Source organism: Cervus canadensis, chromosome 11, assembly GCF_019320065.1.
Source record: "Cervus canadensis isolate Bull #8, Minnesota chromosome 11, ASM1932006v1, whole genome shotgun sequence".
In the NCBI taxonomy this organism is placed as follows: domain Eukaryota; kingdom Metazoa; phylum Chordata; class Mammalia; order Artiodactyla; family Cervidae; genus Cervus; species Cervus canadensis.
Genome location: NC_057396.1, coordinates 4,934,543 through 4,960,553, shown reverse-complemented (window position 1 = coordinate 4,960,553; position 26,011 = coordinate 4,934,543). Strand labels below are relative to the sequence as shown.

The following is a 26,011-nucleotide window of genomic DNA, read 5'->3' as shown; positions in this document are numbered from 1 at the left end:
CATAGGGTCGCACAGAGTCAGACACGACTGAATCGACTTAGCATGCATACATGCATTGGAGAAGGAAATGGCAACCCACTCCAGTGTTCTTGCCTGGAGAATCCCAGGGACAGGGGAGCCTGGTGGGCTGCCGTCTATGGGGTCGCAGAGAGTCCGACATGACTGAAGTGACTTAGCAGCAGCACAAGGTTATACAGGGTTAAAGCTACATTTATTATACCTGAGTGTTATTACACAGTTTTTTGGGGAAATATCTAAGGACTTTCAGTTTTTGAAATACGAATTTTCCCTTATACTGTTCTTTCTTTTTTTGGTCAGGACAAGAATTGAAAATGAGAAATAGTCTTGAATCCAGAATGAACAGTTCTTGCTATATTTATTTTCCCACACATAAAAAGAAAGTTGGGTAACTTTCGGAGAAATTGTAACTTGGACTAAATACTGAACTACTATCAAACCTCATGTGCATATTTGGAAGTTTTTAGTCATTGGGAGTCACGGCATTTCTTTTCTCTGTATCACAACCTGTTATGAATACTTTCTTTTTACTATTAACACTCGAACAGAAGCCCTCCTGTTCTGTGACTGACTGGCAGGCAGAAATGACAGGGACAGGAAATGGGAAATGGTTCAGGGTCTTGGAATTCCCCCGGCTGCCTAATTAAGTAGCTTATTTGGAAGTTTTTGAAATATTTGCCCCCCTGGGGTTCCCCTGAGAGAAGAAATCATCTGGTATCATTCACAAAGAGAGTCTTCACAAAACATAAACTAAAAATTTCCCTTGCTGCAATATAGCAAATATTTACTGTATGCCACTGTGTTCACACACTGCTAGAGAGGGGAGCAAACCAAGATTTTGTATTTACAATTTTTGTATCACTTAACTTTACAAACATGTCACAACTATATAAACGTTATTGATAAGGGCTCCTCTGTGGTTCCTTCATGATTAACATATACACGCGTATGAATGTACCCACTTAGTGGAAAAGATCCTGATCTTGGGATTGAGGGCAGAAGGAGAAAAGGGCCATAAAGGATGAGACGGTTGGCCGGCATCACCAATTCAATGGACATGAACTTGGACAAACTCTGCGGAGATGGTGAGGGACAGGCTGGCCTGGTGTGTTACAGTCCATGGGGCTGCGAAGAATCAGACACGACTTGGCGACCGAACAACAACGCATGAATGTATACATTCCATTCTAGTCACATTCAGATTAAAAAATGGAGTGAGGCCTGGCCTGAAACACCGTTCCTGTTGCTCATGACGACTTTCTGAAATTAGAACACTTTCGTCAGTGCATCCGCCTCCAGAACAGAAAAACAAAAGCTTAAAAATAAAAGATACAGTGTCTGATTATAAAATTAATTATCTGATGCTGTTTGCTATCCAACACTTTTTTTCCATTTCCACGGCCAGCTGTCGAAGGTTGATGTTACGCAGCCGCTGAGGCTGCTACAACTATTCATTTAAGGGAAGCCCAAACGCCGGCAGGTTGCCTCCACCCCGCGACGTGGTCACCCGCGCTGAGGACCCCGAACGCGCGACCCCGGGGAGAGGCGCTTCGCCCCTATAGGGGCGTTTCTGCAGGGCTTCCCGCGGCTCGCGCTTCGTCACGTTCCCCTCAGGAGAAGGTCAGGGACGGCGAACGAAGGAAACGTCAGAAGTGCCCACGCCGCGAGATGAAAGGTCAGAATACCAAGCTGAGGCCCGGCTCCGCCGCCCCCGCCAGCTGACCCACGGCTTGGCCCTCTGCCCGCGCGCGCTCCCCGGGCCGCGCCAGACCCGCACTTCCGCCCGCAGACGCCCGGGCGCCCTCGGGCTGCGTGACGTGATCCCGGCCGGCGCGCTGACGTCAGCGGGCGTCGGCGTGGGCCTCGCGCGGGCGGGGAGCCTGTGGAGCGCTGGAGCCCAGCCACCCGGCCGCCCCTTCTGCCTGCGTCGCTGTTCAAGGGGCTGAGGAGGCTCCGGGCGGCCGAACCGTTTCCGCGTTTGCTGCGCCGGCCCCGCGGTGAGTGCAGCTCCTTCCGGGCCCCGCGGTGCGAGGCGGCTTGGGGCGCGCGGGCCTGTGGCGCTCGCTTCCCTGCGGCTGCGGTTGGGAGGACTGGGACGACAGGGCCGGGGCCCTTCGGCCGGGAGCTGGGGGGTCGCGGCGAGCTCTCCGCTCTCCTCACTCTCGCCGACAGTGTTTCATTTGGAAGCCCCAACTCCAAAAGTTGTAGTCGAAAGTAAATTTTTTAAATTGACCTGTTGGCAAGCCTCCTCCGGCCGCCGCCCACTTTTGTGGCCATTGGACTCAGCCCAAGATGTTGGTCTAGCTCCTGCAGAGTTTTAAACTTAGCCCTCGGTGCTGTTTTGTTTAGATTGTGTTGGAAGGAGGACAGTTGTGTGGGAGCGGTGTCTTCTGTTTGAGATCGCCTCAACCGCTGCCACTTTTGTGGTCCACTGTGTGTTGTGAGAAATAGCGCTGGGAAATTAAAATTCCGGTTTCCCTCCTTTCTCCTTACAGCCTGTCTCTTGGCCTCAACCCCCAAAGCTACAGGTTTGCTTTAAGAGGGCAAACCACTGTAGGGTGCTTGTGGACAAAAGTCTGTCAATACAGAACGCCAAGTTCTGGTGTAACGGAAGCTTTCTTGCAAGGGGTCGCATTCCCAAGGCCAGAATTTCACAGAGCCTTGTGGGGTGTGTTGTTTTTGAGCTGCTTTCTGTGGCTGTTGCTTTGGAATGTAAGGGCATTGTAGAGTTAAAGGGTTAGCATTTATTAATGAGTTCCTGACGCATTTTACTCTCACTGGTGAGTTTTCCGAGTTCTGGAGAGACTTGATATTAAAGAATAAAGAACATTGTGAGCGCGCAGTCGTGTCCGATTCTTTGCAACCCCAAAGGCTGTAGCCCGCCAGGCTCCTCTGTCCATGGAATTTTCCATGCAATACTCGAGTGGGTTGCCATCTATTATATCGTCTTAATAACTGCTGCACCGTTGCTGATGGGTGCAGTCTCTTTCAGCACTAGTGCCCCTTTGCCTCTAGCAAACTGCCAGAGATATTAGCCTTAAAGTATGTATGAAAGTTGTCACCAGAGGAGGAGAGGAAACCAAAAACAAAATAGGTTTCTATGTCCGTCTTTCTTCAAAGTTGTACGTTAAAAGAAATGCATATTTAATGCTATGGGCAATATATTGCATTTATTTTAATAAAGCGCTTTTCTAATTAGTTTCCGTGACAAATTGCGGAAATTTACGATGTATTACCTAAAGTGTAAATCACTTAGAATTTATTGAATAAGCTGAAAAGAATATATAAATTGTATTCACTGTGGAAATGCAGTTTTCTAAAATAGCTTTTGTTTTTCCTTTTCAGATTTACAGCCCTGGAGAATCTACTTTTTTCCCCTCATTTTTTACCCTGCAGTAATAAATCCCATTATGGACACCCAAAAACTTTATAAAGGGATATAGTTTGAATTCTGTGGAGTGTAATTTTGTGTATGACTTAGACTTTTAAAATATGAAGGGTTTTCAGAAACAGGGCTAGTAGAGTTAATTACTGGCATATTATGCATGAGCAGTGTTGGTGATAGAGTAACTTGTTAGGCATTTGTGATAATACTAGAACAGTCAAGCTGTATCTTGATAAACTTGATTTACCTTTAAATACAAAATGAGTGATATTATAGATGCATGATTCTTAAATTAAAGACAAGTTACATAAAAAGGTTCTGCTGTAGAAACTATGGTTAATTAGTTAAGTTTATGGAGACAATACCTTCAACTGACCAAGTGTAATTAAGCGGTGTGCAAAGTTAGGAAGAAAGACAACATAATATTGATGCTGCAGGAAATGAAAACAAATATAGACAGTATTAACAAAGATGAGTTAGCAGCTTGTGAGTTTTAACATCGTGCACAGTATAACAGATTTAGGTTCAATAATGCTTGTAGGTGTTGACATCCTCCAAAAGTGTTAATTGAAGCTACTTTAACCTTCTTAAGTAAATACTATGATGATAAGCTATGTGAAATTAGCCTTTATATAATGTGACCGTATGAAGACTTATTGTTTGCTAGAATAAAAGAAGATTTTTTTTTTAATAAAAAAGATATTAAAGTGCTTGGAGGAAAAGAAGTCTGCATATAGTTTTTTTTCTCTTGTAGGATGGCCATTAATTGGCTTGATACCCAGGCTTTGTAGTTTGTAACCAGAAGCAAATTAAAGGCATAAGTATTGTGTCTTTGTTTAGAATTGGGGGAATATAAACTTGCTTGAAAAATCAAGGAGTGTTAACATATTTTCAAGAGTGCCTCAACTTCTTTCAGACTGTTAGGTTAGTATTATACCAAATAGTGAACAGATAGCACTTGAGTTAATATAGTCCTAAAGAGTATTAAATGCTATTTTGATAATATAGGAGAGAAAGTCATCCTACCTGAGTGTAAATTCAGATGTAAATCCAGTAAAGAAGGTGTAGTGAATTTTATGTGAGTAGGAGCCTATCATTTAATTCTTTTTTATGGTAAAAAAAAAAATCTAATGTGAAGAGAAGAAAAATTTCATGTAAAGGATTTTTGCTGTCAAAAAGTAAAAATCACTCATGCACAAAACTACCTCCCAAAGACTTGTCCTGGATCCCTCATATCAAAAAATTAAGAGTGTGATGGAAGATAGTACAGTCTTGTCAAATTGGACAGTTGGCAACAAACAAAAAATGACATATGACTTTTCATGTGAACTCTACCGAATGTCTACGTATTCAGCTTTCCCCACCGGTGTTCCTGTCTCAGAAAGGAGTCTTGCTCGTGCTGGTTTTTATTACACTGGTGTGAATGACAAGGTCAAATGCTTCTGTTGTGGCCTGATGCTGGATAACTGGAAACAAGGAGACAATCCTATTGAGAAGCATAAACAACTGTATCCGAGCTGTAGCTTTATTCAGAATCTAGTTTCTGTTACTAGTCTGGAATCCACTTCTAAGAATGCTTCTTCTCCAATGAGAAACAGTTTTACTCACTCATTATCACCCACTTTGGAACATGGTAGATCATTCAGTGGTTCTTATTCCAACCTTTCACCAAACCCTATTAATTCTCGAGCAGTCGAAGACTTTTCCCCATTGAGGACTAACCCCTACAGTTATGCCATGAGTACTGAAGAAGCGAGATTTCTTACTTATCAAATGTGGCCATTAACCTTTCTGTCACCATCAGTATTGGCAAGAGCTGGCTTTTATTATATAGGACCTGGAGACAGGGTAGCCTGCTTTGCCTGTGGTGGGACGCTAAATAACTGGGAACCAAAGGACGATGCTATGTTAGAACACCAGAGACACTTTCCCAACTGTCCATTTTTGGAAAATTCTCTGGAAATGCTAAGGTTCAGCATTTCAAATTTGAGTATGCAGACACATGCAGCTCGCCTGAGAACATTTATGTACTGGCCACCTACTGTACCAGTTCAGCCCGAGCAGCTTGCAAGTGCTGGTTTCTATTATGTAGGTAAGAAAATGTATAGCTATATGTTTATCTAGTTTGTTTTGATTAATATATTAGAACACGTGTATTCAGTTATTCTTGTGTTTTGTTTAGGTCGCAACGATGATGTCAAGTGCTTTTGTTGTGATGGTGGCTTAAGGTGTTGGGAATCTGGAGATGACCCATGGGTAGAGCACGCCAAATGGTTTCCAAGGTAATTGTTTTGAAAGGTATTTGTATACACAGTTCTGTGCGTAAAAGATGTAGGCATGTTTGCGTGTTTTAAGTTTACATTTCAGTATAACAAAACTTCTTTATACCATTAGAGAATTAGCCATTTAAGACACCAAAGTGTAATGTTAGTTATTTTGGTAGAAAAATGTTTCCATTTTGGTTTAAAGTATTATAAAAATATGTAAAGTAGAGCAAAAAGGGGATATGTTAGAAAAAGATAAGAAGGAAAAAGAAAAACAAGAAGGGACATTAAATGAATCTAGGAATAGGACAAATATAAAAATGCATATAATAAAAACCTTTTTGTATTATCAATTTTAAGTGATTATAATTGTAAATTATTTTTTTCTGAACAATTTTATCTTTTTGTGATATGTCACATATCTCTCTTTAGTCACTCTGTTTCTACCAGTATGTCCTAATTTTTTTACTATAGCCTGGAAAGAATTTAGAGGCAGTGCTATTGGTGGAATGTTATTGAGTAGTTGTATGAAATTGGACAAGTCATGTGACCCCTTTGAGCCTTTCCTCATCTATAAAATGAGGAAGTTGGAATAGGTAATACTGTCTTTTTAAAAAATTATAAAATGTACATAACATAAAATTTGCTATTTTATCCATTTTTAAGTTCACAGTTATGTGGCATTAAGTACATTCACCTTATTCCTCATTCATTACTACTGTCAATTTCCAAACTTTTTTTATCTTCCCAAACTGAATCTTGTATTCATTTCATTAATTCCTTATATTCCCAGCCCCTGGCAACCACCATTCTACTTTCTGTCTCTGTGAATTCAACTATTTTAGGTACTTTATAAGAGTGAAATCATATCATATAGATAATGTTTCGACTGGTGAGAGACTTTGCTAATAATGAGGAATCTCTATTTTTGTAGGAAAAATCATGTTTTATTGTCATAATTGTATTTATTTTTGGCCTCTCTGAGTGGCTTCTGGGATCTCAGTCACCATTCAGGGATTGAACCTGGGCAACAGCAGTGAAAACACCAAGTCCTAACTACTGGACCACCAGTAAATTCCCAGTTGTCAGAATTTTAAATGACTTGATTGTCCTTGGCCCTATGAGATTGGCTTATTCTGTAATTTGGAATTTAATAGTATTAAAAAGACAAAAACAGCTTTCTGATGAACAGTGTTTCATTTGTTATAATTTTTCCTTTATAAAGCAAGACCAAACAAAATCTTGGTTTATTTCTGTAATTGGTGTTTTGCTTGAAATGGTTACATAAGGGGAAAGGCCAGTGCTTTTTGTAAACACTTCTGAAAACAACAAATTTCAATTGTGGATAGTCTTTCAGTTCAGAAGATGAAAATCCAAAGTGGATAATCGTTATCACTGTGTTTAACACAGTTTATTTATTCACTTATTAAATATGTGCATGCCTACTAGATACTATTTTACTTTTGTTTTTTCTCTCTTAACATTTTTAGTCATAACCATTCAAAAGAGTTTCCTTTTTCATAAGTATTAATATTTACACGACAGCATGGAATCAAATGAAAAGTCAATCCAAAGCAAAACGAAGAAGAACCAAATTAAAGAGAAAGGCAAAAATTGTGGTACTATTACATATGAGGTTGAAAATGAAACTGGCAGATAAATGCTGATTTTGCAGCAGACCAGTAAGAATACTGCGATTCATCTTGGTTGAGCATGATAATTCATGACAGTAACAGCATTATCTGTTAGCAAGAGTCTTAAGAATCAGTAGTTAGAAGTAACAGTGGAAAACTATGGTGATCTTTTTTCCCCTTCTAATATCATTTTAAAAAAATTGAAATATAGTTAACATAATACGTTTCAGGTGTGCTGTGCCCTGATTTGCACACATAATGAAGTTGTTACTATGATAAGCCTAGTAACCATCTGCCCCTATACAGCTATTGCAATATTATTGACCATATTAAAATAATTTTTTTCTTTGAAGTATAATTGCTTCTGGGGCTTCCCTGGTGACTCAAGCAGTAAAGAATTTGCCTGTAATGCAAGAGACCTGGGTTTGATCTCTGGGTGGGGAAGATCCCCTGGAGAAGGGAATGTCTGCCCACTCCAGGATTCTTGCCTGGAGAATTCTATGGACAGAGGAGCCTGGCGGGCTACAGTCCACGGGGTTCACAAAGACTTGGCCACGACTGAGTGACTAACACTTCAACAACAACATCATAATTGTTTTGACCACATTTTTTTTTGCTGTATGTATATTACATCCCCATGGCTTATTTATTTTATCATTGAATTTTATATCTCTAAATCCCTTTCACCTATTTCCGTATATCCTTCTGAATACTTTAGATGCTGGAGATGTAACAGTGAATAAGACAAGACAAAAATCTTAATCCTCCTAGAATTTATTGGAAAGAGGAAATATAGAACAGCCAATATACTTCCTATCTTTAGTCATTATGATTATAAGTTAATCAGTCCTAGAATAAAAATAATTTAGAACGATATTAAGATCAGGAACAATGACAAGCTATGTTCTCGGCATGATGAACTTGAGTCATGAGCATGCTTACATGTTCTCTACTAAATCACCCCAGTCACCACTTGAAGGACATTTGGGTTGTTTCCAGTTTGTAGCAATAATGAATAAAGCCACTCTAAAAATTAGTAAACCTTTGTGAACTTGTTTTCATTTTGTTTAGGTAAATACTTTAAATACTTAGAATTGGGATTAGTGGGTTGGATGGCAAGTTTTGTTTACCATTGTAACTTTAGAAGAAACTGCCAAATTGTTTTCTGAAGTGGCTGTATCATTTTATATTCACACCAGGAATGTATGAGACCTCAAGTATTCCAGATTCTTTTTTTTTTTTTTCTTTAAATTGGAATTTAATTTTTCTTTCTTTTTTTTTTTTTTTAAATTAATTAATTTATTTTTTTCAGTGGGTTTTGTCATACATTGACATGAATCAGCAATAGATTTACACGTATTCCCCATCCCGACCCCCCCTCCCCCCTCCCTCTCCACCCGATTCCTCTGGGTCTTCCCAGTGCACCAGGTTCGAGCACTTGTCTCATGCATCCCACCTGGGCTGGTGACATGTGGTAATGTCTTTTTGATTTTAGCCATTCTTATAGATGTGTAGTGGTATTTCAGTGTGATTTTAATTAGCATTTCCTTAGTGATTAATGATATTTATTTGCTATCTAGATGTTTATTTGCTGTCTGTATAAGTTGTCCCTCAGTGTCAGCAAGGAATTGGTTCCAGGACACTCCCAGGGTTTCCCCTCAAGAAACCAAAATCCATGTGTGGTTAAGTTCCTCATATGACATAGTAGTCAGCCCTTTGTATCTGTGGGTTCTTTGTTCTTGGAACTGTATTTTCTTTGATGAAGTGTCTCTTTTAAAGAAGTTTTTTTTTAATTGCTAGGTTTTGAGAGTTCTTAATGTATTCTAGAGACAAGTTCTGCATCAGATGTGTTTTGCAACATTTCAGTCTGACTTGTTTTTTTATTTTTTTAACAGTGTATTTGATGAGCAGAAGTTTTTAATTTTGATGATGTCAGTTTATCAGTTTTATCTTTTATGGATTATGCTGTTGGTTTATTAGCTAAGAAATCTTTACTTAACCTAAGGACAAAAAGATTGTCTCCTGTGTTTTCTTCTAGAAGTTATATTATTTTAGATTTGTATTTAAGCATGTGGTCCATTTTTAGTTTGTTTCTGTGTACAGTATGGACATAGATCAAGGCTAATATTTATGAATATTGTCTGTGTCCATTTGTTGAAAAAACAAAAGGGAAGAAACAGAAACAGATGTTATATGAATTTCCTGGAATAACCATTGAGAAATTCTAGTAATTTGAAAGCAAGTATTTGGGAAACACTGTCACAGTGTATATAGATGAAAATACTTGATACTCTTATTAATTTTTTAGGGGGTTTGTGCTTCCTGTATAATGAAAGAGTGGACAGTGGAGAAAGATTAGCAGTCATTTTGTAAAAGATCATATTTTAGGCATACCACATTACAGTTTCTGAAACTTATGTTAAACTCCCAAAGTAAATTATCTAGAACAGCATTTTTCGTCTTACTTTTTTCTCCGTTGAGGTCCAGACTCGTTTATTGTTGTTATTGTATTAATGGAATCAAATGAAAATATCAGAATGTATCAATACATAGTAAAAATTTGTGATGTTTTATGAGAATTTTGTTCCTGTTAGGTGTATATGTGTACTAGGTTGTGATGTAAAATGTTTGTACCATGGGATATAGTCCAAGAGTTTGAAAACCGCTTTTCTAGAATGATCAGAGTATATTTTTGACATAAAAGAGATAAAAAATTTTTCCTCTTATGTTTTAGGTGTGAGTTCTTGATACACATGAAAGGGCAGGAGTTTGTTGGTGAGATTCAAGCTAGATATCCTCATCTTCTTGAACAGGTAAATATGTTTTTATAATTGGCAACATTGGATTCTCCTGAATAATAATTACAAAATATGATTAGAAGTGATCTTTATATCTTTTTAAAGTTAATTATAGTTATATGTTTTATGTCCATCTTAATGACACTTTTAAGTTTTATTTTCAGACTACCATGTTTGTTCATGGCTTTTAAAAAATTATTTTTTAGTTTTTTGAAAAGTCACAGAACTTGGCCCTGTACAAATTTGTGGTAGGGTTGGAGAAGAGTCTTCAGTATCTCCTTCGTCATTTTGAGAAAAATAAACAAAAATAACTTTTTAGGACTTTGGAACCTTAGAGAGTGGTTAAGCTGAAATATAACTTTTTCTAAGTGGAATGAGAAACCATTAATACTTTTTCCTGCCTTCCTGATACTTGAATTCTAATTTGGAATTAGCTGAAGTTTAAGGAAATGTTTTATGGTGATTAAGATAAAACATAGCAAAGTGCAGTATATAAATTGCCCAGTTTTCAAAGCATGTGTATAGATATAGATAGTACTTAAGATAAACTTATCTTAATGTTGCTATGCTCAGATTGTTTGAGATTCTGGATTTTACTTTTTTTTTTTTCCTGTTTCATAGCTGTTGTCAACTGCAAATACTCCTGGAGATGAAAATGCTGATCCACCAAGTATGTATGAAAATATCCCAAATAAAGAATAGGATTTAAGAATAATAAAAATAAAAGTTTGTAAATAAAGGATTTCTGAGGTTATAGAAAAAAGTGCTAAGACGTTAACTAGTAAATATTATGTATCTTTCTACTCTCTAGAGAAGGAAATGGCAACGCACTCCAGTATTCTTGCCTGGAGAATTCCATGGACAGAGGAGCCTGGCAGGCTGCAGTCCATGGGGTGGCAGAGAGTCGGACATGACTGAGCCACTGAGCACATACGCACATATCTACCTTCTAAGATTCATGATATTTTTAGAGGATTCTTGGAAGTATTCTAGTTTTTATTCTTAAAGTGCTCATGTTCTAACTGGGGAGACAAGATAGGAATAGCAAATGAGAGGAGCAAATAATAAGCCCTCCAGAGAGGGAACGTTTGCTGTAAACTATCATGTTTGGAAAGGCCCAGGTTACATGATTTGAGAATTGGGCTAGAAAAGTAGGTATTTACCTGATATGTAGTATTTTAGTGCAAGGGTAGGAAATACATCTTCTGGTTATAATTCAATTTTAGCTACATCAGGCATTTAGTGTAAAGTGTTATTTAGTCTGCTGTTCCATATTAACTTTCCGTCTGGATGATCTAACCAGTGTTGGAAGTGGGATATTGAAGTTCCCTTCTATTATTGTATTCCTCTGTGTTTCTCCCTTTAGTTATGCTAGTATTTGCTTTGGATATTTAGATGCACCAGTGTTTTGTTGCATATAAGTTTACAATTGTCTTATGTATTCTTGATGAATTGGCCCCTTCATCACTGTGTATAGTCATTTTCTTTGTCTCTTAGCACTAATTTTGACTGAAAGTTTAGTTTATGTAAGTAGAGCAACTCCTCATCACTTTTGATTATCTTTTGCATAGAACTTTTATATCTTTTCACTTTCAGCCTTTTATATCTTTCCGCTTCCAGTCTTTCTGTGTCCTTAAAGCTAAGGTGATTCTTTTGTAGGCCGCATGCTGTTAGATTTTGTGGGTTTTTTTAATCCATTCAGCCATTCTTGTCTTTTGATTGGAGAATTTAGTCTGTTTACATTTAAAATAGTTACTGATATATAAGGAGTTCTTACTGTGTTTTTGTTAATTGTTTTCTGATTGGGTTTTTTTTTTTTTTTAGTTCCTTTGTTCATTTCTTTCTCTCTTGCTGTCTTCATCTCTGACTCAATTTCTGTAGCGAAGTGAAGCCACTCAGTCGTATCCGACTCTTTGCGACCCCATGGACTGTAGCCCATCAGGCTCCTTGGTCCATGGAATTCTCCAGACAAGAATACTGGAGTGGGTTGCCATTTCCTTGTACTTTAATTTCTCTATTGTATTTTCTGTATCTACTGTAGGTTTTTTCTTTCTGTTTACCATGAAGCTTACAGATATAATAGTGTGTATATATATATATATATCTCTTACAGATAATAATCTTACAGATAATAATATATCTTACAGATATAATAGTCTGTGTTAAGCTGATAACAACTTACCTTCAGTTGTTTAGAGAAACTCTACAGTTTACTTATCCTCACCCCATGTTTTACACTATTGATGTCATACTTTATATCTCTTTATATTCTGCATCTAGTAACAAATTATTGGAGTTGGAGTTGTAGTTGTTAGTATTGTTTTTTATTTTTCTATATGTACTCCTTATTAAAAAAAATTGTATTGGAATATAGTGGATTTACAGTGCTGTGTAGTTTCAGGTATACAGTGTAGCACTTCTGTGATACTATATGTTAATTCTTCATCAGATTCCTTTCCCATATAGTGTGTAGTAGAATATTGAGTAGAGTTCCCTGTGCTATACAATAGGTCTTCGTTGGTTATCTCTTTTATGTATGGTAGTGTGTGTATGATTATCCCATGCTCCTAATTTATCCGTTTCCTCAGAGTTTCCCCTTTGGCAGTCATAGGTTTGTTTCTGAAATCTGTGAGTCTGTTTCTGTTTTGTAAGTTAATTTATATCATTTTAAAAAAACATTTAGATTTCACATATGAGCAATATCATATGATATTTGTCTTTCTCTGTCTGACTTAGTATGTTAATCTCTGGGTCCATCCATGTTGCTTCAAATGGCATTATTTTGTTCATTCTTTGTGGCTGAGTGAATTCCCTTATATGTATGTACCTCATCTTCTTTATCCATTCCTGTGTCAGTGGACATTTAGTTTTCTTCCATGTCTGGCTGGGCTTTCCAGGTGGCTCAGTGGTAAAGAATCCACCTGCCAAGCAGGAGATGCGGATTTGATCAGTCCCTAGGTTGGGAAGATCCGCTGGAGAAGGATGGCAACCCACTCCAGCAGAACTTTTGCCTGGGAAATCTCATGGACAGAGGAGCCTGGAGGGCTACAGTCCACGGGGTCACAAGAGTCGGACACAGCTTGGTGACTAAACAACAGCAACAACGTCTGGACTATTGTAAATAGTGCTGCAGTGAACATTGAGGTGCATGTATCTTTTTGAATTACAGTTTTCTGCTGATACATGCCCAGGAGTGGGATTGCTGAGCCATACGGTAGTTACAGTTTTAGTTTTTTAAGGAACGTCCATACTGTTCTCCATAGTGGTTATAACCAATGTACATTCCCACCAATAGTGAAGGAAGGTTCTCTTTTCTTCACTCTCCCTCCAGCATTTATTTTTGTAGACTTTGATATTAGCTGTTCTGACCAGTGTGAGGTGATAACCTTATTGTAGTTTTTATTTCTGTTTTTGTGATAACTAGTGATGCTCAGCATCTTTTCATGTGCTTTTTGGCCATCTGTATGTCTTTAGAAGATCTTCTGTCTCTTTTTGATTGGGTTTGTTGTTTTTACGTAGAGCTGCATGAACTCTCTGTATATTTTGGAGATTAATCCCATGTTAGTCACTTTGCAAATATTTTCTCCCATTCTATAGGTTGCCTTTTTGTTTTGTTTATGGTTTCCTTTGCTGTGCAAACTGTATTACTGTTTTTTTAACTTATATTATACATACAATTACAGTATAGTGTGTTCTGAATTTGACCTGCATACTTAATTTTACCAGTTAAGTTTTATACTTTTAGGTGTTTTCATGTTATTACTTAAGGTCTCTTCATTTTAACTTGAAGAAATTATTTTAGCATTTCTTATAAAACAGGTTTTGTGTTCATGAACTCTGTCAACTTCTATTTGACTGGAATGTCTTTATTTCTTCTTCATTTCTGAAGGACAATTTTGCCAGTATTTGTTTTGCTGAAAGTTGTACTTTTATTTTGGTTTCATAGGATTCGTTAACAAAAGAAACTGCTTGTTACACACAAATAAACAGTTTCAATATTTAATATTCAGTAATTAATTTGGCTTAATTTCAGTGTACGGTCATTAAAAGAATAGAAATAGAAACAGCAGAGAGAAGTAACAACATAACACATCTCTACATTGGGCCAGCACCCACGCTGATCTAGTATTGAACAGTGCTGGAAGTCCCACGTAACAGCAGACTGGAGTCCTGACTGGGAAGGGGTCCTGTCAGTACCTCCACCACACAGGCCAGACTTCAGATTGCAGCTTTGGGAGCTCCTGCTTATGATCCTAGGCCACAAACTGATAACAGTTTGCATGCAAAGTGCAGTTGTGGTTTTTCTTTAACTTTTTCAATGCTGTTTGTTTCACCTTGTGAGTCATAAAATTCTTTAGACTCTGAGGGCCAGATTAGGTCCCCAGGGGCTTAAGATATTCTAAGGTTGGATTTCCCTGGCGGTCCAGTAGTTAAGAATCAGCCAACTAACAGGGACACCAGTTCAATTCCTGGTCTGGGAAGATTCCACATGCTGCAGAGCAGTTAAGCCCATATGCTGCAACTACTGAGCCCATTCTCTGCAGCACGAGAAGCCACCACAGTAAGAAACCTGCGCGTTGCAACTAGAGAAAGCCTGTACAGCAAACAGACCCAGTGCTACCAAAAATAAATAATTGAATAAATAATCAAATATAAAGCACTTGTTAAAAAAAACATTGCAAGACCCACTCCCTTTCTTATCCAAAGTGCTGCTTGACTTGCTGGTAACAATTGGTGTTCTTGCATGCAGGCAGGCATGTAGTCCAGGCAAGGTCAGAAGTCGGTTAGAGGTATGCTCCCCTACTTCTGAAGCCTGAACAAGGCTACCTTCAGTTTTAATTTCCCAAGCAGTGTTCTTGGCTGGCATTTGTTTTTCTTTTAGCACTTTGATATATTAAGTCTTTCTCTCCTAGCCTGCAAGGTTTCTGCAGAGAAATGTGCTAATAGCCTTAGGGGGGTTCCCTTGTATGTAATGATTTGTTTTTTTCTTGCTGCTTTCAAAATGCTTTCTTTGTCTTTGTTTTTAATATTTTGACTATAATGTGTCTTGGAATACTCTCTGGCCTGATCTTGCTTGGGGTTCTCTGTACTTGCTATTTCTGGATATCCGTATCTCTCCCAAGATTTGGGAACTGAAGTTTTAAGCTATTATTTCTTGAAGTAAGCTTTCTACCCTTTTTTCTGTCTTCTGGGGTTCCTGTGATGTAGCTGTTCATCTGCTTGATGGTGCCCTATAATTCACATGGTCTTCCTTCACTCTTTATTCTCTTTTTGTTCCTATAACTGGCCAATTTCAAATTATCTTGGTTTGGGTTCTCTCATTCTTTTTTTCTGCATGATCAAGTCTGTTGAAGTTTTCTATTGATTTTCAGTTCTGTCCTTTTATTCTTCAGCTCCAGCTTTTTTGTTTGATTCTTTTTTATTTTTCTTGATTAAACTTCTGATTTGGGTTTCTATTTCTTGTTTAAACTTCTGATTTTGTTCATGCATTGTTATTTTCATTTCATTTAGTTGTTTACTGTTGTTCTCTTGAATTCTGTTGAGTTTCTTTAAGGTGACTGTTGAGTTCATTGTCAGACAAATCATAGATCTTCATTTCTTTGGGGTCAGTCTGGATGTTTATTAGTTTCTTTTGATGGTGTTCTGTGTGCCTGATTTATACGCTGTATGAAGCCTGGCCATAGTATTTGTGCATTTGAAGGAGCAAGCACCATTTCCAGTTTTTACTGATTGGTCTTGCTAGGTGAGGACCTTCTTCTGTCAATTTTGATGGATACAGAGCTGTTTTGGGATCTGTTGCTGGGACCATAGTCATGGATTCAGGCACCTGGGTACAAGCCAGTCTTCTCAAAATTGCTGTCCTTGGTTTTGGAATACACTAGGCTTTCAGAATCTTACATCTCAATCACAGAGCCTCTCACAAAGGCACTTTGGTCCTTGGATGGATTCCAAATTGTTGTTGAGTGGGGATATAAATGGGGGGCATCTTACTTGGCAGTCTTGCTATCATAACTCTCTTGTATCCTTCTTAAGGTATTGTCTTCACTTGGCTTCCTGGACACCACATTGTTGATTTCCTCTGTTTCCCTGGTTGATCATGAACAGTTTCCTTTGCTGGTTGCTCCTTTTTCAGACCTGTTAAGTGATGCAGTGCCCCTCAGCATTCAGCCCAAAGGTAGTTATCCATTTCCTAAGCTGCAAACTAGCATGTTCAACCACGTGTTTAAATCTCTGCTTGTTTATAATGGGTTTCTCAGAGTTAATAGGACCAGAGCAAACATTTTCTCCCTGCCCTTCGTACCTCAGATGTGCTTCTTCTCTGATGTCCCCTGCTCAGTTAATTGGCCCCACTTGCTGAGGTTGACTTAAGTTGACATCATCCCTGATTCCTCCTTTTACTTTGTATATTTACGCTATTAAAAGTCCTTTCATCTCTACCTTTATAATATGTCCCAAATCTTATCACTTCTCTTTATCGTGACCACTGTTAATCTGATTCAAGCTTCCATCACCTTTTGTCATAAAATCCTAACAGGTCTCCCTGATTCCATTTTACCTCACTAAAGTTTATCACAGAGCTGCCAGAATCATCTTTTGAAAAAACAAATCAAGTTTTAGCAGTTGTAGAATATTCTAGCAGACTTAAAATATAAACTCCTCACAAGGGTCTACGTGATCTAGGCCTCACCCTCCTCTCTTGACTCTGCACCACCTTACTGTTTCTTGACTATATCAAGCTTTCCTCTTGACTTGAGGCTTTTATACTGGCTGTTCTCTTTGCCTGAAAGACTTCTTTCAGATATTCCCACATTCATTCCCTATCATTCAGGTGTTTGCTCTGCTGTTACCCATTCAGACAGGGTTTTCCACATGTGTTTGAGCAAGGGCGCACTTACACATTGTATATTTATGTTTATTATAAAGCAGTTTTCCAGCAGATGGCAGTAAAGTATCTTGAAGAATGATGTCTTTTTATAATTTTCACAAAAGTGCCGTATTGGCTAGCATTGGCCCTGTTATCAGAAAATGCCTCTCTGATCACCCTATCCTGATTGTCCTCCTGCTGCTTCCTAGTTTGTCTTAACCACCTTATTCTGCTTTATTTTCTTCAGAATATGTGTTGCTATCTGAAGTCGTATTACTTTAATTCTTTAATCACATTTTTTTTAAACCACGTTTTTAGATGTATTCAGTGTGACTTAGTCTTCCATTTTACTGTTCTTCCCATCTTTGTTTTTTTCTGCTTCATCTGTCCACCTCTTCAGGTCCTGTCTATCCTTCAGGTTCAAACTCTAGTGTGATCTTTTTCATTAAGTCTTTGTTGATTTCTCCCACTTTCCTAGCTGAATTGAGGTTATTCTCACTTCTGAATTCGTGTAGCATCTCAGTTTCCAAAAATAAGTGTACAAGAGTCATTTGAGGAATTGTTAGGATATTTTTATGTTCCTTCCCTAAAGAATCTCTGAGTAGGTCTAAGATGTGGGAATTGGTATTTTTTTAAAGTACAGCCTATCACTGGGCTTCCCTGGTGGCTCAGTGGTAAAGAACCTGCCTGCAATTCAGGAGACATGGGTGCGATCCCTGGGTCGGGAATATCCCCTGGAGAAGGAAATGGCAGCCCTCTCCAGCATTCTTGCCTGGGAATTCCTGTGGGCAGAGGAGCTTGGCGGGCTGTGGTCCATGGGGTCATGAAAGAGTCAGACACAACTTAGCAACTAAAAACAATAACAGCAGGCTGTTGCTGCACTCTCATTTGACCCTTAGGAGGTTCAAACTTTGGTTGGAGTTATAGGTAACTTGTGCATACGGCTCGTCTCCATTACCAGGATATAATCACCCCTAGAGTAAAGATTTTATCAGAGTCATTATTGTTCCCCATATTTTTATGTTTATGGAATTTACCCAAATATGTATCTTTTAAAATAGTTGTTCATTTTGGACCTGGAGAAAGTTCTTCAGACGATGCAGTCATGATGAATACACCTGTGGTTAAAGCTGCCTTGGAAATGGGCTTTAGTAGAAGCCTGGTAAAGCGGACAGTTCAGAGTAAAATCCTAACAACTGGAGAGAATTACAAAACAGTTAATGATATTGTGTCAGCACTTCTCAATGCTGAAGATGAGAAAAGAGAAGAAGAAAAGGAGGAAGAGAAAGACAGACAGACTGAAGGAACAGCATCAGGTATTTGGGAATGTTAGTCCCCTGCATTATTTTCACTGAGGTCTCATAGGACTGTCTCATGTGTTGCAGGACAGTGAGTATCCGTGTCTCTCCACTGACTGCTGGTGACAGCCACCGGTCATTCCAAACCTCCATCCCCGTCACTGTGAGCAATGTATTACACTAATTGAGTATCACTGACTACAGTTGTTTTTTCTTTTTGAATGTTTTTTTTCTCCCCGAGAAGATCCCTAATTTATGCTAATCAGAGGATTTTGTCATAATTTCTTTTCTTGAGCTATATTACCTTTCTCCCTCATATATTAACAGATTTAAACTGTTTTGAAAAAGCAAGATTTTAAAGCTGGGAGCCTGTCTTATTTCTACTTATTTTTTTAAAGTTGCTTTCAGTCATATTCTTAATGTGGTATTTGGCTGTCTAATCCTACCTTAGTGATCCTTATAGAAAAATAGAACCCATGATGAAATTCTAGGATTTGATAAGAAGCACCTCCCCAACCCAAAGATCATAGAGAATTGATTTTGGCATTCTTCCAGATTGTGTTAAGCTTCAGACTTCCACAACAAGTCTTTTGAGTAATCATTCCTTTAACAAATACTAACTGAAAATGATAACCTGTACCAAGTACTGTGCTCCTCATGGTGCTTACTTTCAAGGAGCTTAGAGACTACCTGTGGAAACTAGTATGCAAAAAGACGGTTACAGGGCCAGGAGAGGTGAAGGTTGCATACATGGTGTAAATTTGGCTGTTGGGGTTGGAAAACACTTTTTCTGTTAAGCTTGTAAGTAATGATAGGAATAGTTTGAGAACTATGTCATTTGGCCATGTAGCAAAATGTTTAAGGTCTGATTTGTAGTTGAGACAGATTTGTGTTTAAATCCTGGCTCTGTCAGTTACCAGCTTGGCGATTAATTTAACCAGAACTCTGTTTTCTCATCTGTAAAGTAAGGATGATAGTAGTACAAATTGCATGGGGCAGCTATAGGAATTAAATGAGATGTTACAAGTAAAACAGTTTAGTGCCTTTACCTAGGACATCAAAAATTTTTTTAAGTAGATTGCTTTGGGAAGTGAGAGGGTCTTCATGCAAGAAAGGGCCCAGGCATAGTGAGATTGTTAACCAGAGGGCAGGAGGAGAAAGGGACAACAGAAGATGAGATGGTTGGATGGCATCACTGACTCAATAGACATGAGTTTGAGCAAATTCCAGGAGATAGTGAAGGACCCCTGGAGTGCTGGAGTTCATGGGGTCGCAAAGAGTCGGACCTGACTGACCATCTGAACAACAACAACAATAAAATACAGATTAAGTGAAATCACTCTAATAAATCTGGGCACCATAGTTTTGTGACTTTCTTGGACTTTGTAAGGTTCAGAGAATAGTCTTGAATTACAGCTTTGAGATTGTTTCTTAATAAAAAAAAAAAAAGATTAGAGAGGAAGAGTTTAGAATGCTAATAAGAGAAGATCATTAAAACACCTGACTGATACATAGTTTAGAAAGGGACATAAGCAAAGCCAGGAGACAGCTCTTGTGTTAGTAGGGTTGGAAATGACATGGAGATACAGCATCAGGTGAAGAACAAATCTGTTAGTAGTAAGGTGAATTATTAAGGTAGAAGGATATAAGTTGTGGTCAGAGAAGGGACTTTGATAATTTTGAGATGAATAGTGTGTTTCACTTTGTGGTTGTTCAGTCATGTCTGACTCTCTGTGACCCCAAGGAAATGGTCTTTTTTTTTTTTTTTTTAAACAACTTTACAATAGACTTCTTTATTTTTCATTAAACTTGTAAATATATAGATGTACAAAATGCTAAAGCCTTTGACTGTGTGGATCATAGCAAGCTGTGAAAAACTTTTAAAGAGAGGGGACTACCAGACCATCTTACCTGCCTACCTAGAAAGCTGTATGAGGGTTAAGAAGCAAAAGTTAGAACCCTGTATAGAATGATTGGTTCAGGATTGAGAAAGGAGTATGACAGGGCTGTCTGTTGTCACCCTGTCTATTTAACCTATACACTGAGCACATCGTGAGAAATGCCGGGTTGGATGAGTTACAAGCTGGAGTCAAGATAGGCGGGAGAAGCATCAGCAACCTCAGATATGTGGCTGAAACCACTCTAATGGCAGAAAGAAAAGAGGAACTAAAGAACCTCTTGATGACGATGAAAGAGAGTGAAAAAGTTGGCTTAAGACTAAATATTAAAAAAACTAAGATCATGGCATCTGGCCCCATTACTTCATGGCAAATAGAAAGGGAAAAGGTGAAAATAGTGACAGATTTCCTCTTCTTGGGCTCTGAAATCATTGCGAGTGGTAACTGTAGCCATGAAATCAGAGGACGATTGCTTCTTGTCAGGAAAGCTATGACAAACCTAGACAGTGTGTTGAAAACAGAGACAGCAGTCTGCTGACAAAGGTCCATATAGTCAAAGCTATGGTGGTCATGTTGGGTTGTGAGAGCTGGACTGTAAAGAAGGCAGAGCACCAAAGAATTGATGCCTTTGAACTGTGGTGCTGGAGAATACTCCTGAGAGTCCCTTGGACAGCAGGGAGATCAAAGCATTTAGTCCGAAGAGATATCAACCCTGAATATTTATTGGAAGGACTGAACAACAACTTTTTTTTTTTTTAAGGCTGAAAGCAGGCAATTAAATATTGGTGATTGGGACATCAAAAGAGGAAGATTTTGAAAAATATTTCAGGAATTTAGGCCCATAGTCTATTTAACAATGGATTTTGTGTGGTTTAAGGTTAAAGGGTAAAACATTACTTTAAAAAAAAGACTAGGCTTGATTCATATGCAGTCTTTTAAAATTGCTATAGACCTAGACATTTATAAGATATTGGTAGCCAACTATGTGCCAGATACTGTGATAAATGCTTCACATATGTCTCATTTAATCCCTACAACTCTTTGAGAAAGGTACTGTTATTGTCTACATTTTACAGATGAGGAAACTGAGGTGTGTGAAGGTTATGGCACATAGCTACTAAGTGGCTGTGCCTGTGTGGGCAGCTAGCCCCCCCCAACGCCCCAGGTCTTTGTTGCTGAGCGCCGGCCTTCTCTAGGTGCAGCAGGTGGGAGCTGCTCTCTCGCAGAGTGCGGGCCTCTCACTGCACTGTCTTCTCTTGCCGCGGAACACTGGCTCTAGGCCATGGGCTTCAGAAGTCGTGCTGCATGGGCTCAGTAGCTGCAGGGCTGTGGGGTGCGGGCTCAGCAGCTGGGGAGCACAGGCTTAGTTGCCCTGCAACATGTGGAACCTTCTTGGACCAGGGATCAAACCCATGTCCCCTGCATTGGCAGGCGGATTCTTAACCAGTGGACCACCAGGGAAATCCTGCTCACTACTTCTTAAACATGAAGTTGAAGATACTAATCTCGGAGACTTGATTCTGCAACTGATTCTTCCTGTGACATTGGACAGGTCACTCATTCCTCCTGAGTCTTTCTTACCCTATATGAAAATAAGAAACAGTCATAACCGACTTGTTTAATTGATAGGATCTCTCTATCTAATGAGATGATTCATATAAAAATGCTTATAAACGTAATGTGATATAATGCAAAGAGAAGTCAGTATTTCATTGGGGCAAAGTATAGAGGTGGCACATTTATACTATCCTCTAAAAGTCCCTTCCTACTTTCTGCAGGATAAAGCAGGATTCTAAGATAGGTAAATATTGGGTTGACCAAAAAGTTTATTCAGGTTTTTCTGTAGCATTTTACAGAAAAACCCAAACGAACTTTTTGGCCAACCCAATATACAGACTTAAGTAGGTTACCAAAGCAGAGGCCATGTGTGTGCTACATACTATGCCTTAGCTGAATCTTCTGAAGGTTTTCCAAGTGACAGACATTAAGATGCTGACAGGTAATTTTGTTCTTTTTTTCTAGCTCCTATTTAGTGTCTGAATTGTTCATAGGGTTGGTTGTTAGTGACTATGAGTGTGGTTGGAACAGTTTATAATCTAATACATTTTTTCTTTTTTTTAATATTGAAGATGATTTGTCATTACTTCGGAGGAATAGAATGGCTCTCTTTCAACAGTTGACGTGTGTGCTTCCTATCCTGGATAATCTTTTAAAGGCCAATGTAATTAATAAACAGGAACATGATATTATTAAGCAAAAAACACAGATACCTTTACAAGCAAGAGAACTGATTGATACCGTTTTAGTTAAAGGAAATAGTGCTGCCAACATCTTCAAAAACTGTCTTAAGGAAATTGACCCTACATTATATAAGAACTTGTTTGGTGAGTTTGTTGTACAGTTATTTTTAGAATTGTGTTCATCTTTGTGTTTGATAAACAGATTGAATCCAGTTAGCAAACTGTGTACATTTAACTTGTTCTAAAAAAGTGAAGTCTTTCATTGCCCAAGTAGCTTGGCTAAATAATATCTGATGATATATAGCTAAAATCTATGTGTTCAATACATAGTAGGGGAAAAATAATATGTAGTAGGCAAAGCAGTCTTGTATTTGTAGAGTAATGCTTTAAAAAGTTCTTTTAATTGAGGTGTAGGTGGTTCACTGTATTGTGTTAGTTCCAGGGGTACAACAGTTATTTAAAATTTTCAAAGATTATATTCCATTTATAGTTATAAAACATTGGCTATTTTCTGTGTACTGTACAACGGACCTTGTAGCTTATTTATTTTATACATAGTAGTTTGTACTCTTAATCTTCCTATCCCTGTTTTGCCCACCCCCACTCCCACTGGGTGGCCACTAGTTTGTTCTCTGTGTCTGTGTCTTTTATGTCACATTCGCTAGTTTTATTTTTTAGATTCCACATATACCTGATAACATAGTGTTTCTCTGACTTATTTCACTAAGCACAATATACTCCTGGTCCATCTGTGTTGTTGCATGTGACAGAACTTTGTTTTTATGGCTGAGTGTTAGAGTGATGTTTTTTGTATGTTTTTCTTTCTTCAGTGGAAAAGAATATGAAGTATATTCCAGCAGATGTCTCAGGTAAAACAAAATTAAGGCTTGGGACCAACATAAAATATTACCCTTTAAAAAAATTATTTATTTATTACTTTTGGCTGTGCTGGGTCTTTGTTCCTGTGCAGGCTTCCTCTAGTTGGGGCGCGTGGAGGCCGCTTCTGATTGCAGGGCACAGGCTTTTCGCTGTGGCGGCTTCGGTTGCCGCGCACAGGTTCTAGGGCGCGCAGGCTTCAGCAGCGCAGCGCGTGGGCTCCGCAGCTGCGGCTCCCGGGCTCCAGAGCACAGGCTCAGCAGCTGCGGAGCACGGGTTTAGTTGCTCCACAGCGTGTGGGATCTTCCTGGACCAGGGATTGAACTTGTGTCTCCTGCATTGGCAGGCAGATTCTTCACCACTGAGCCACCAGGGAAGCCCCTACCCTTTTAATTTTTAAATGGGAGGTAAAGTAGAAACTGAATTTCACTGAGGTTTTTGTTGTTGTAGGTCTGTCCCTGGAAGAACAGTTGAGAAGGCTGCAAGAAGAAAGAACTTGTAAAGTGTGTATGGACAAAGAAGTTTCTATTGTATTCATTCCTTGTGGTCATCTGGTAGTATGCCAAGAATGTGCCCCTTCTCTAAGAAGATGCCCTATTTGCAGAGGTATAATTAAGGGTACTGTTCGTACATTTCTCTCATAAAAGAAAAATAGGCTGTATGTTAGCTTATGTATAAAGATCTTTAAAATATTGTCTGAAGTTGTTTCAAGTAAAAAAATGAATTACTGACTCCTTAATTAGTAACATTTACATTCTCTGCTTTCTTTGGCATTAGTACTCGTGTTTCCAAAAAGTGGTGTCATACATAATATTTAATATTAATCTCTATATGAAAAGTAAGGTTTATGTTTGAGCTGTGTTAGTGTACCTATGTGCACACAGGAGAAGTTAAAGGAGCAGTGTCAATCCTGTTATGTATCATTTTAGGAGTGACTGGATCTGGTATTCTTTCTGAAAGCATTGAGTACTACTTTAGAGTACAGTTGAAAAGAATTGGAAACCAGCAACTCTGGAGTTCATCACAGTTACACTGCCAAGTTCTCATTGGTTCTTTTTCATTTGTGTTCTTTTTCAAATAGTGGTACAGCATTGAGACAGGGTCCTGGTTCCTACTCAAAAAAAAAATATGCATAACAATGTCTTTGAGTTCCACAGAACTGGGGCCCCCACCCAGGTGGAGGGAGGTAACTTCAGGCTGAATACAAGATTCCTGGAGCACTGCTCTGTTGCTTCAGCAGCAACCAATCAGAAAAAAGTCACACATCCTGAAGCCCTCATCCCAAATGTTACCTTCTGTTTCTGGGGACCAGTGATGACCATCCTGTTAGGTCACCTGTTTGGCCCCTGTCTGTTTTATCTCTGAGAGGAGCCAACACTTTCAAGCTAAATTGCTATTATTACAAGGGTGAATGCTGGTTTCAGGCACATAATACCTCCACTTAGATCATTTAGAGAGAGACTTCTGCTCTGCTAGGCAGGCCTACGCCCAGGCACAGCAGGAAGAAGTTTCAGAAGAAAGAGACCTTCGCCCCAATTCCCAAGAAGTATCTTGAGTATGAAGTCTCAGTGGGGAGTTGTTAGGGGAAGCACGCTGATTGAAACCGCCCACCCTGGCCAGGCACCACAGTAACCATTTGCATGAGTTGTTTTACGACAGGAGGTCCTGGTAAGGAACATGGAACTAATAAGCCACCACCAACCGGAAGAGTTCAGGAAAGGTCAAAAGGAGACACCACATGTCTGACCACCTCCCAGTATCCTCACCTCTAGCATCCATCTTGGCTGAACAAGGCATGCACCACCAGGAAGGGCTCTGAGTCAGAGATTGACTAAAGACAACCCAGAAACTAATCCCGTCACCATAAAACCCGAGACTGTCAGACCTCTTCTCCTGGGTTCCATAACCCTATTGCTCTCCACCTGGGCACCTGTTCCCGATAAAATCTGCTTTGTCAGCAAAAAAAATAAAATGGTGTCATATGATATTTAATCTTAATCTCTGTTTATATGAAAAGTAAGATTTATGTTTGAGCTGTGTTAGTGTACATGTGTGTACACGGGAGAAGTTAAAGAAGCAGTGTTAATGCTGTTATGTATCATTTTAGAAGTGACTGGATCTGGTATTCTTTCTGAAAGCATTGAGTACTACTTTAGAGTATTGTTGAAAAGAATTGGAAACCAGGAACTCTGAAGTTTATCACAGTTATATTGCCAAATTCTCATTGGTTCTTTTTCAGTTGTGTTGTAAGATAAGGATTTTTCTCTTAGTGTTATAAAAGGTTTTCCCTTAATAAAAGGTCTTTAAAAAGACTACATCAATTCACACCAGTTTTTTTTTTGTTCTGCCTTATAATAAACTTTCATAGGGTTATATAAGAATGAGATAATGTACATAAGCATAATACTTGTCACATTGTAAGCAGTTCAAATGCTAATTATTAAAAAATTGAATTCATAAAACAAATTACCAAAAATTGTTTTTTAAATAATAATGGAATTTATGAGAATTTCTTTTAGATGACAGTATCTGTCTAGTTGCTTTGTATATTGTAGATACTGTTTGAATTAAAAATCCATATCAAACATTCTTAACAAAATTATGTAAATCTTCATTGGGATTTAAGAACATAGTGTCATCATTTTGTTGTAGAGGTGTTGGTGGGGGCCTGAATACAGGCAATGGTAAGTATCTTCTTTGGGGCTCAGTCATATTTGACCTTTCCCAGATCTGGG

The 26,011-nt window shown here is 38.6% G+C and overlaps 1 protein-coding gene across 2 annotated transcripts; it reads left to right on the top strand.

Moving 5' to 3' along the window:
- Positions 1-1,673: 1,673 nt before the first annotated feature.
- On the top strand, positions 1,674-25,588 carry BIRC2 (baculoviral IAP repeat containing 2). 2 transcript variants are annotated; one of them, XM_043481655.1, is made up of 9 exons: positions 1,674-2,015; positions 3,364-5,495; positions 5,586-5,685; positions 10,036-10,114; positions 10,721-10,769; positions 18,026-18,280; positions 22,290-22,544; positions 23,231-23,269; positions 23,727-25,588. In XM_043481655.1, exons 2-9 carry the CDS (start codon positions 4,595-4,597, stop codon positions 23,918-23,920), a joined length of 1,872 nt encoding a protein of 623 aa, XP_043337590.1. In that variant the 5' UTR covers positions 1,674-2,015; positions 3,364-4,594; the 3' UTR covers positions 23,921-25,588. The 2 variants fall into 2 exon arrangements, with proteins under 2 accessions (XP_043337590.1, XP_043337589.1); XM_043481654.1 differs by lacking the exon at positions 18,026-18,280.
- The last annotated feature ends 423 nt before the right edge of the window (positions 25,589-26,011 follow it).

Coding starts and splice junctions, on each gene's coding strand:
- BIRC2 (XM_043481655.1), top strand. CDS start 4,595: ATGCACAAAACTACCTCCCAAAGACTTGTCCTGGATCCCTCATATCAA. Junction 5,686..10,035: donor CACGCCAAATGGTTTCCAAG/GTAATTGTTTTG, acceptor CTTATGTTTTAG/GTGTGAGTTCTTGATACACA. Junction 22,545..23,230: donor ATTATATAAGAACTTGTTTG/GTGAGTTTGTTG, acceptor TTCTTTCTTCAG/TGGAAAAGAATATGAAGTAT.